Raw genomic sequence first — 11,722 nt, 5'->3', positions numbered from 1 at the left:
ACTAGTTTGGGTATCTCAACTTCTTCAAAATTTACACTTTGCCCCTCATTTTTCCTGGTTGTTCATCTTTAAAAAAACGAAGTTAGTTTATAAAATCATGTTAAACTTATTCATTCTTCCCGAGTTGTTTTTTTTTTTTTTTGATCAATTTATTAAAGAAAAGGGATGGAAAATTTTGACAGAAAGAAAGGAAGGTGAAGGAAAATATTTATTATTCCCTGTTCCTAAGTTTGAAGGAAATGAAAGGAAAATTTTAAGTTTTTTGCGTTTCCGTGTTAGAAAGAAAAAAAAAATAAAACATAAAATTTTTCTTCGCCGACCCCTCCTGCTCTCTATTTTTTAAAAAAATACGGTATCGGGGTCCCACAAGGGTTTTTGACATCCCTAATTAAACTTGATTTATCGAATTTCAAATTGATTATTGATAACGATGGGGTTTTCAAACCACGTAAACCTATTAATAACTCTCATACATTAATAGGATACACAATTACTTTAGTCCTTAAAATTCTAAGTTTTGTACCAAACATAACTATACCAAATAATTCATATTTGAATATACAAAGAAGGAAGAAAATTACAAAAATATCTCTTAAGAACCACTCAATGATCAAATTTGACTTATATCAATATCTTAAAAACGTCTCCCTTTTGATTTCTATGAACATGTTTGCACTAAAAAAACTATTTTATAAGAAAACATTTACGTACTTGTGAAATCCAAGTAATAGCACCCTAGCAACAATTTTAGTTTTTGAACTATGGTGAAGAGATTCTTTCAATCAAATATCAGAGGGGGTGGTTGAGGAACTAATAAAATAGTTTGAGGGGTTCCTAGTAATTTAGCGAAAATGATAACCACTTACGTCGTCGTTCGAACTAAGAACCTCTTATGCCCGCTGCACACAATTTAAGCCTTCCAAAAAAAAGGAGGGATTCACCGGCCGGCGATTTGAACTTAAACCAAGTGTTTGTGTAAAAGCGAGAGAGACATAGGGCAAAAGAGACCCCGGCGAATCTTACAAAGAAATGAGGTTTAATTTCGATATACCAGAACCTAGCAGCAAAGGAGCCCTAACACCACCGTCACAATCACGGTCGCTAACACCACCGTCACAATCGCGGTCGCTAACACCACCGTCACAGTCACAGTCACGGTCGCCGTCATCGGCTACTCCGGCAAACGAAGAGGTGGAATGGGTTCCTCTTCAGAGTCACCCCATTTTCTCCAACGCCACAACCACTCATTCATCGAATGATGTCCCGAAGAAACGGAATCTCATGGCTTGGGACGGAGCTTCTCGCCTCTACTACTGGGACATAAATACGCAATCCCTACATCGAATTTCTCTTCGATTCGGTGAACCAGAACCCACTTCCGTCCTCGCCGCTTCCCCTACCAAGGTCTTTCTACCTCTTATCAAAACACACTCGCACGTTTCAGGTTTTACTGTTTTGACGATTCTGTATCACATTGTACTCTTCCCTTTCATAGGAACTACTTTACTTTAACTATTCTCATATTTTATTATTCACATCAAGGGATTCCTGAGTTTTTTAGCTTAACATGTTTTCAAATGCAAATGTACTGGATATGCGAAAAAAATGGAATCAGATTCTTGTATGTTTTGCAGTTTTACCTCCGGTTGCTCACTCTCTTTAGCATGAAAATTCTTTAGGTTTACATTTAATATTTAAAGGCATTCATTACTGGGAGCAAGCTGTGATAGATTACTATTTGATACATTTTTAACCTATGAAAAATGGAAGTCAAATGTAACAATGTATTAAGTATTAACAGAGTGTATGTATGGAATTGGCTTAAAGATGATTAATTTATACTACAAAGAAGGATGTATTTAAGCAGACAAAAGACAAAGATGTTATTTGAGGAAAATGAAACAAAAGAGAACTTTTGTGGGTACAATTTACTGTCTTTGCTTTCATTCTTATTCTGAAGTTTTATACATTTGTAGGTGATGCGAGCAGATGTTGAGCTCAATTTCAAGGTGGACAGAATTACCATTAATAGACATGGATCAGCTTTACTCTTAGAGGGATCAGATGGCATACGAGTTATGTACCTTTATGGAAGTTCTTCATCAAAAGACAGTGCTGTTATTTGCAGGTAGTAAAATATATCTGTAAGCATTTTGTCATATGTTTTGAATTAGTTTGTAAACTGTTATAACTTAATGGGAAAAACAGCCATATGTAATGTAGCTTACTACATGATTAAATCATGTTTTTGTTCTACTGATCTGCAGGACAGTATCTGTTGGCTCAGATGTTTACTTCAACACAAACAATGCCATAAGGACTTTAAAAGTTTCATGGCATCCTTATAGCGACACTCATCTTGGAATTCTATCTTCTGATTCAGTTTTCAGGTTCAACATTCTTTTTCAAGAATATCTTTAGTTGAATTGCGTAGAACTTCAATTTCTTGGACAATTTTTGTGTTTTCTATTTAATTGTAATATTCACTGATTGTACATTCTGTAGGCTTTATGATTTGTCTGTGGCTCTTGAACAACCAGAACAAGAATATTATTTACAGCCAGTTGAACGTGGTAGATCAAGGAATGCTTCATCAATATGCCCTGTTGACTTTTCATTTGGTGGTGATCATTTGTGGGACCGATTTAGTGTGCGTTAACTGTTTCATTATTCTTAAATCTTATGTGTTTTTGTCTACATTGTTTTACTAACACATGATCATAAATGTTTAATTTTACAGGTCTTTATTTTATTTAGCGATGGTTCAGTTTACATCTTATGTCCAGTTGTTCCTTTCGGGAGGTTAGTTGCAATAATATCTTGCTTTTTAAGGTTTTTATTATATTGGAAATCGATTGGCTTATGTTATTAAGTTATTTATGCTATTACAGTGTGTACAAATGGGAGTCTGTATTGGAGATATATAATGATGCTCAAACATTTGGACTCAAAGCCAGTAGCTCTAAAGCTGTTAGTAATGCCAACCTGGCAATTTCTTGGTTAGAAGCTACATTTCCTGATTTGGCTGAACAAGCAGCTGAAGGTGGGAATCAACCTGCACTAAAATCCCATCCTTACGCCTTATTTGATTCATCTGTTTCCTTACAGGTATTCCTCTTACCACTTTTACTTTCACCATATTATTGATTTAATTTAGCCACTGAACAATCTGAAAATACAGGGGCCTCTTCATAAAGTTTACCATGGTAAGGAAGAGGATCTCTCTGAATCGAAGGTTTCAGAGTGTGAGGGGAGAGCAGTTAGTTTTCTTTACAAAGCAGTAAGCAAAGATTCAGTTATTGTTACAGCTTTTAGTAGTGGACAGTTACAAATAGATGCATTAGCCGATGAAATACAGCCCGTTTGGACACCTGGCAACCAGCCTCGTTTATCTGTTAATTCTCATGATCGAATAATTGGTATTGCCATGATATGTGAAACACATTCAAATGAGCTCTCAGTTGATTATGATATTTGGTTAGGACATTCACCACCCTTGTTGAAATTAGGGACTGTGGATTTAGCATTACCTGGAAAACCTGAATCCGGTTCCTTAATTTCATTGTTTGTTGATCCACTTATACCTGAGAGAATATATTCGGTTCATGATGGAGGTGTGGATTCGATAGTGTTACATTTTCTTCCTTTTACAAATCAGAAAAACGGGATAGATGATGACATCAGAGCTCCTACTGTGCAATCGGTTTTGAGCACTTGTCAGGTGGAATCCTCGGTGTCAGCTCTTTGTGGTTTTGTGGCATTGTCTGACTCATTTGGATGTTCTTGGATTGTGGGGCTCACTTCTGGTTTTGAATGTGTTGTGATTGGAATGGAAAGTTGGAATCTTTTGCTTCCTGCTCGTATTGATAAAGAAAAGAAATTTGGGAATGGAAATTTGGAAGAGGTTGGGGATGCTACTATTATAAGTAAAGAATTACTCATGGGTCCAAAGGTTGTTATTGTGCCTCCAACTTCACAGAATCCTGTTGCTGCTGATTCCATTGAAGGGAGATCTACTCTTCATCAGTACTTCAAGCTTTTTCATGAGAACTATGTGGAGTATGCACATAAGGTAACTCTTTGCAAGTTCTTGTATTTCAATAGAAGGTTTGACTTTGATGCAAATAAGCTTATATATTGGTGTTTCCTTTTGATTTAATGCGAAAAGAACGACTTAATAGAAGAAAATCTTAACTTTTTATTTTTGTAAAATCTTGATCTTGATGTTGGAACTTGAAATCATAGTTGTATCGGTTCAAGAACCGGTATTTCTGTTATAAGTTGCTCAAAGTTTGAATCTTTTAGCTCTTTTTAGTACTCTTTTTGGCTTTAGAGTAATAATTTTGATGTGGGTTTTGAAATCTTGATGCCTAATATAGACGGATTGAACGACTTAATATAGAAAGTCCTTATTCTTTGTATAGAATCTTGATCTTGATGGTTGTATGGCTGTTCTATTGTTTCGAGAACTGGTTTTTCTGTTATGTATTGTTCAAAGTTTTAATCTTTTGTTCTATTGTTTCGAGAACTGGTTTTTCTGTTATGTATTGTTCAAAGTTTTAATCTTTTGGCACTTTAAATACACTTTTTTGCTTTGGAGCTAGAATTTCAATGTGGGATTTGGAAATCTTGATACTTTTACTTTTTATGCTTGGTGACCATTGATATGAGTAATTTTTTGTTTGTGGGTTTTTAGGTTTACTTTGAGCTTAAACACCATGGGCCTCAACTGAAGAAAATCATTGATGACCAACACGCACGCTTACGTGAGGCACAACAGAAGCTAGCAAAGGTCGAAGAGAAACAAGAAAAGTTGGAGAACCGAATAGACCATGTAATTCAGACTCATGATCACTTGGAAGAACGGTTGTTAAACCTAAAAAACCTACCAGGGATCCACAAGAAACCATTATCAAAAGCAGAACGAGAGTTCAAGATGGAGCTTGGTAAGTTTTTCTCTTCACAATTCAATAGTGTTCTTAAAAAAAACCCTCTCTGACCATTGTTCTATTGGATTTATGCAGATAGATTTAGAGGGGTGGAATTGGATGCATTGCACACAACCATAGAAGCTATAAATGGTCGGATACAAAGATACTCATCTTCCCCACAAAGCAAAAAACCCAATCAAAGAAGGCAAATTGCAGGGAGGAGGAAAGGGAACGCTGAAGATGATGAGATCTCTCACCTCAAGTCCTCCATTGCAAAACTTTCCATTGTCAACAATGAGAACGCGAAAAAAGTCAAACTTGTGGATTCGGCTTTGAAAAACCGTGAAAGTAACCTTTGACTTTGAGGAAGATAATGTGTATGAAATCAAGAATTTTGTTATTTGTAGAGATTTGAAATGATTGTGAAACTCTTGGTTTCAAAGCCTCCAACCAAATCTAACCTTTCAACCATCACTATGCGAAACCCTGGAAGTAGGGAAGATGATGTATTAGAAGATTGTTTGAAATCAAGAGTTTTGTTATTACTGAGAATATTCGTAATGATTGGGAAACTTTTTTTGGTTTTCAGTTAAATATAAAACATAATTCTTTTGTTCAACATAAGGCCACAGTCTTATGTTGAATTTCTTAAAGCTGGTAGCTAATGCTGTAAGCTTGAGAGATTTAAACCAATCATGTTCCATGTTCAAAATTTATGGAATTACTATTCCTAAAAAGAATTATGTATTTATGTTGTTTCTTCTGTAAAATTATGGTAATAACTAATAACCTCCCACTAAATTAAATATTTAACAGAAAAATAGAAGACTCATAGGGAATTAAAATATGTGTCTATGTTGATTTATAACTTTATATATAGAAGCCGGTTAGCAAATTCCTGTAAATAGTGTTACCCTTTACTTCATTTGATAATGGTTTTTGAGTACTTCATGAGTGAAAAAGCTACATCTTTGCTGAAATAGCAGTGAGATTCCATCGCTAATAGGTTAAGTTATGCAGCTTCATACAAATGAAATCAACATTGTAATTTCCATCATCATTACTTTGAAAAGTCGATAGTTAACAATGATATTCAAAAGAGTGGCGATGAAAAAAAATGTCGTTGTAATTATGTTTATGGACTTCTTATTTAATTTTAGTTTTATCATTACAATAAATAATATAAAATTAAAAACTAAAAAATAATTTTTAACCAAGTGTACATCATTTCCCAAGTTTCTTCCAAAAAATCAAACTCGGTGAACGTTGCTTGCCACAAACAATCGTTAATAACCCCTCCGATGCAGAGCTTACGAATTGTTTGATTAAAAACTTCAAATTTCTTATGTTTATTTTGCTAGTTGAAAGCACAAGTGTAAGCACCATCCTCGTTAAACTCAAAAAGGTACTTGCTACCATTGTTAATCGTTTTAAAATCAGGTCGTTGATACGCCCTTCACATCCAACCATGAGGTCTTCAAGACCAATATCTACAATGTCCACGATGTATTTGGAATTGCCGACTCCGAATATAAGAAAGGTTGGGGTGGTGTTGTAATTCGACTCATAGGGAGATACAAAACAAGATCAAGACATCTCTTAGGATTTTCCATTGTATTATTTGGTATGTAAACTTTGGACTTACCGAGTTAATTTATGGGCTAGAATACGAGTTATGTCATTTAATATATGATTTCAAGTATGTCTATGTAGAACATTATTTTTATATATACGGTAAACGATTGAATAAAATATAAATTAAATATCAAGTCAAAGACAATAACAATTTACGGCTTAGGTGACAGCAAGTAAAAATGTAGGTCATTCGGAGGTGTCTTCACCAACCCTTTCGGGGATAGACCCTCAATAAAATATTTTGGATCAAACTTTCTCTATAAGTAAATTAGCTTAATGTGATAATTATAAATCACATACGGTCAATGTAACATCCGGATCCCGATGTATGAATTTTATTTATATGAAAATATGGGTTGCCACGACGTGGTGATGACATCACCACGACGTGACAATTTGATTTGTGACCACATATTTTAATTGGGTGTTACGTTGTGGGACTAAGTGGCCACATCATGACGACCATTTTGGGCCAAAACCCTGATTTCCAGACATTAAGCCTTATTTAAAGGAAGTTAAGGCTAGGGTTTCCTCCACCCTCAACCTTCATCACCCTCAAACAACTCCTTTTGGAAACCCTAATCCTTTTGGAAGCTTTTGTGCTCATTTTGTAAGTTCTTGGTGGTTTTGAAGGAAGAAGAAGAAGAAGAGTTAGTGCCTTGATATAGCAAGCAAACCTCCCATTCACTTGTGTGCATCTTTTGGACCCTTTGCAAGTCCTTAAGTTTCCACCTTTTCATGTCTATCTTCGTATATCTAGATTCTATATCATATTATGGTCCCTTTGATGTGATTTTTTTGGTTGAAGAGATAAAGTTTGCAACTTTATGGTTTCTCTATGTCCCAAGAGCTTTATATCTCACAGATCTAGGTTATGGTGGTGATTTGGAGACCTTGCTTGAATTCTAGGTTATATTGCATCTTTTTGACCTAAATTGAAAGGGACATGCATGGGGTATACATGTCTATAAAGTTTTCATTTTTAGGGATCATTAGGGTCCTTAAAGTCCTTCTGGAAGTTTTGGATTGAAGATTTCTTTGATTAAGTGCTTAATGGTCTAGTCCGATGCATTAAGTTGCCTTTTTAGACTTTAGAATTTAGATTTAGACTTAAAAGGATGTCTTAAGGGATAAAGTTGGAAAATTTATCCATTAAGACCTTGGAAAGGACCAGATCTGAGCTTTGGAGCTCTTGAAATCATAAGAAATCGGAGTAAGCTCGATTGAGCTGTTCAGACTAGCCCCCCCAACGTGGCCTTAGGCTACCACACGTGGTGAATTGAGAATCATCGACTGTTTTGACATTTTGTTCCCACGACGTGGTCAAGAAAGGCCATGACATGGATGGCCGTTGTTGGCAATTTTGACCTTATATTTGATCGTTGACTTTGAGGTTTGACTTTTGACTCGATGACTTTTAGTTAAAGTTCTAGTTTAGAATGATGGCCTAAGAATTTATCTTGTGTGGTGAACTAGGTGGCGTTTAGCATCTATTTTCTGATTTTGCGAGCCATTGATGTTTTATTTCATTAGTGAAGTGAGTCTTCTCACTATACTCGTGGGTCGAAGGCACCAATGCCGGACCACTGGATTGTGCTAGTTGTCTTTGTGACTCTTGCATGTTATGCTAGGCTGGGCCTATTTGTATGTTGGGCTGGGCCTAAGCCTATTTGTATGTTGGGTTGGTCCTATTTGTATGTTGGGCCGAGACCATTTGTTTTTTGGGATGGGGCCATTTATTTGGTATGTGGTATTTTGGGGAATTTGCTAAGCTTCATGCTTACGGTTTCGTGGTTTAACATTTTCAGGTACTTTAAGTTCGAAATGGAAAGGCCCAACATGATCACACAACATCCCCTTATGATTATGCATCGATGATCATTTTACTCTGATGTTTTTGATACATTTTATTTATGATGGTTTTGAGACACATGATGTATGGTTTGAAAATTTTAAAAATGAAAATTTTTATCTCTAGTTTTGGGACTTTACAAGTTGGTATCAGAGCGTTGGTTTGAGGGATTCATGCACACTCTCGGGTGTGTCAGAACTCAAATTGAGGAATTGATAATCTTTTCAAAATAAAAATGAGTTTTCTAATAAGATTTTTATAAAGAAAAGGGGTATGATGTGTGCAATAAGTCGAGCTCAAGTAAGTGACTCCCAAAACACCCATAGCTATGTATTATGACTAGTATGCGTGTTATGTAAATTGCATGCTAGAGTAGGGATAATGATATCTTTAGGAATCGTATGATAGCATTTCCTGATTTGTGTGATGCCTTGTAGTCTAAGAGAGTTCGGATGATATGAATTACTTGGAATCAATATTGACAAAGTTATTTTCTAAGTCTATGTTCAAAAATTGTATACGGTTAGTATCATATAACCTAAGAATGATTGATTTAGCCTTATTTCTTGTTCCTTGTTTGGTTGTGGGCTTAGGGTAGAATCATTATTCAACCGTTTATTTGATCCTATATTGTGTACAATTTGCATGCATAAGGCAACTGTTGGGTTATGAGTAAAACATCAATCCTATGGTGTACATGCGAACCCTAAAGCTTTGAATCTATGTTTTTCTAATTGTACATGCAATAATCATCCAAAGCTTGTAAACCCTATAACTAGCATACAAAAATCGAAAACTACATCTAATAAACAAGTGAGAGTGTTACCTTTGATTATAGCTTGATAACCTTGAGCTTTTGAAAACCTAGCACCTCAAATGCGATGCCTCTAATAGATCACAAACACCAAAGCAATTGGAGAATATTAGAGAGTGAGTGAGAGAGAGAGAGAGATAGAGAGAGAGAAAGAGATAGAAAGAGAGAGAGAGAGGGAGGAGGCTCAAAAGTCGGCTGGCTATCCTTTTTAGGGTTTAGTGGCCGATTTTGGCTTCCCAAGGGTTCCTTATATAACTGAGCAGTTAGGGAATCTGTCCAAACCCTAATCCAGTTGCTTAGTCCTTAAGCAACCCAAATGATCCTTCTAGAAGGCCCCTTGGATGATTTCTATGTGGACTCCTACATAGAATTCGTCAATTGCTTCCTTATGGATCCTAAGCCCAACTTTGTAACTATCTTATAATTATAGTATCAGTCCCCTTGATTTAATTAATCTCTTTTGACCACAAAATTAATTCTAAGTTAATTCTTGATCAATATTAATTAAACAATATGATTTCTCCTTTAGTATATTATTCATATAATATATTAATAAACCATACTAACCTCTTTCTCCATTATTCATCGAGTCAAGTTTCTTTGGTGAAGGAAACCCAAAAGGACCATGCTACAATCGGGTCAAGTAGATACCAAATATAGTTATAGGCTTAGACACCTAATCCAACAGTCTCCCACTTGGATAAGTCTAATAACTATAAATGCAAGTACAAATTCAAAATCTGATTAGCAATCGTAGCTCTCAAAATCCGTTGTTAAACTCTGACACGTCCTTTAGATAAGGGATTGTATAGTCCTCCATTCTCAAGATATCGTGTGGAAAATTACATGGAACATAGTCATACTTATTTTCCAACAGTTTATTTCTCGATCTCTGATTTGTCTGACATAGAACTTAATTGAACACATCAATTCAGTCCTGACCAGGCTCGACACATAAGTCAAAACAAAATTATCGAGGGGCCCAAGATATCACTTTTAACCTCATAGGATAAAAGGAACAAATAAACTTCGACTTATATGCTTGTACTATTTACTCATCAAATCGTACACATCAATACGTTTTATAACATCAAGTTACTGATGTGTTTACGCATTATCAATGCACAACCAAATCGTAAACAACAACTCATATATCTAGGTTTAAAGACTATATGATTTTATCGTCTCACAATCACTCGTGATTAAATTCTATGAAGTGATTCATGTGAGTGAGAGTTTTAATCCAATACTCAAATCTTATTTCAGGAGCACTTATGAGCATTGCAGCAAACCTTTGCTATGTCTAAACGCTTAGACAATCTACAAGCCAATTCATGACAATCTTCTTTCATACTTACTTCCAACATATGATTGACTGTGGATAGTTTAAATAATCTTATTATTTAGGAAGTCAAAACATGCAAAGTGAAACAATATAGTAAATAATTAACACAAGACAATAAATTTACTTGTAAATAATACTCCTTTATTTAATCATCAAATGTTAATTACAATTTATCTATTACAAGTTTCCAAAAAACTATCTAAACACTAAAACTAATATTCTCCTTCAGCCTAATGCTCCTAGCGTACTGTAAGTGCTTAACCCTACTCAGTCCCTACGTAAGGGGATCTAATGGGTTCTCCTATGACGATACCATCTTTACTACGAGGAGTCCCTTTTCTACCCGATGTCTAATGAAATGATATTTTCTGTCGATATGCCTGGATTTGCCATGATCCCTTTGTTCCTTGGTCAAGGAAACCATACCTTCGTTATCACAGAAAATCTCCATAGTCTCCTTTATGGCCAATACAACTCCAAGGTCTCCAATGAAGTTCTTTATCCATATTGCCTCCTTTGATGCTTCACTTGCTGCCATGTACTCTGATTTACATGTTGAATCAACTACGTCTCCTGCTTGGAACTTTTCCAAGTCACTGCTCCTCCATTTAGGGTAAAGACCCAGCCCAACTTAGAGCGGAAATTATCTCGGTCGGTCAAAAAATTAGCATCACTATACCCTTACACTCTCAAATCATCACCCCCACTAAGGATAAGGAACCATTCCTTAGTCCTTTGTAGGTACTTGATAATGTTCTTTACTACTATCCAATGTGCTCTACGAGGGTTCCCTTGACATCTGCTAATCATGCTCAAAGCGAAGGCCACATCAAGGCAAGTACACGTCATATCATACATGATCGAGCTAACAGGGGAAGCATAATGTACTCTGTAACGACCCAATTTTTACGTCCGAAAATTTCATTTTAGAATATTACTTTAGAAAACATTAATAAATAAAAACATTGTTTGATCACACCATAACACATCGCAACCATGTTCTAAAAGGTCAAACCATACATCTCATCAAAATATCAGAGTACAATCCCAGTAAATCTCGTAAATGCGGAAACCGAAGAGTGTGTGTATGACGTGCCGCTACCGCGCCGGCTCCTTCCCCTTTGGTGCAGAGGTACCTGAAAACA

General features: G+C 35.7%; 1 protein-coding gene across 1 annotated transcript; it reads left to right on the top strand.

The window, feature by feature from the left end:
- The first annotated feature begins 886 nt into the window (after positions 1–886).
- MOS7 (nuclear pore complex protein-like protein) lies at positions 887–5,519 on the top strand. Its single transcript, XM_078976997.1, has 9 exons — positions 887–1,404; positions 1,977–2,128; positions 2,268–2,390; positions 2,506–2,650; positions 2,741–2,802; positions 2,892–3,108; positions 3,182–4,072; positions 4,697–4,946; positions 5,025–5,519. Exons 1-9 carry the CDS (start codon positions 1,030–1,032, stop codon positions 5,288–5,290), a joined length of 2,481 nt encoding a protein of 826 aa, XP_078833123.1. The 5' UTR covers positions 887–1,029; the 3' UTR covers positions 5,291–5,519.
- The last annotated feature ends 6,203 nt before the right edge of the window (positions 5,520–11,722 follow it).

This window comes from Lactuca saligna, chromosome 2 (assembly GCF_052625555.1).
Source record: "Lactuca saligna cultivar CGN05327 chromosome 2, ASM5262555v1, whole genome shotgun sequence".
In the NCBI taxonomy this organism is placed as follows: domain Eukaryota; kingdom Viridiplantae; phylum Streptophyta; class Magnoliopsida; order Asterales; family Asteraceae; genus Lactuca; species Lactuca saligna.
The sequence above is the reverse complement of the archived record's forward strand: the minus strand, read 5'-3'. Positions and strand labels throughout refer to the sequence as shown.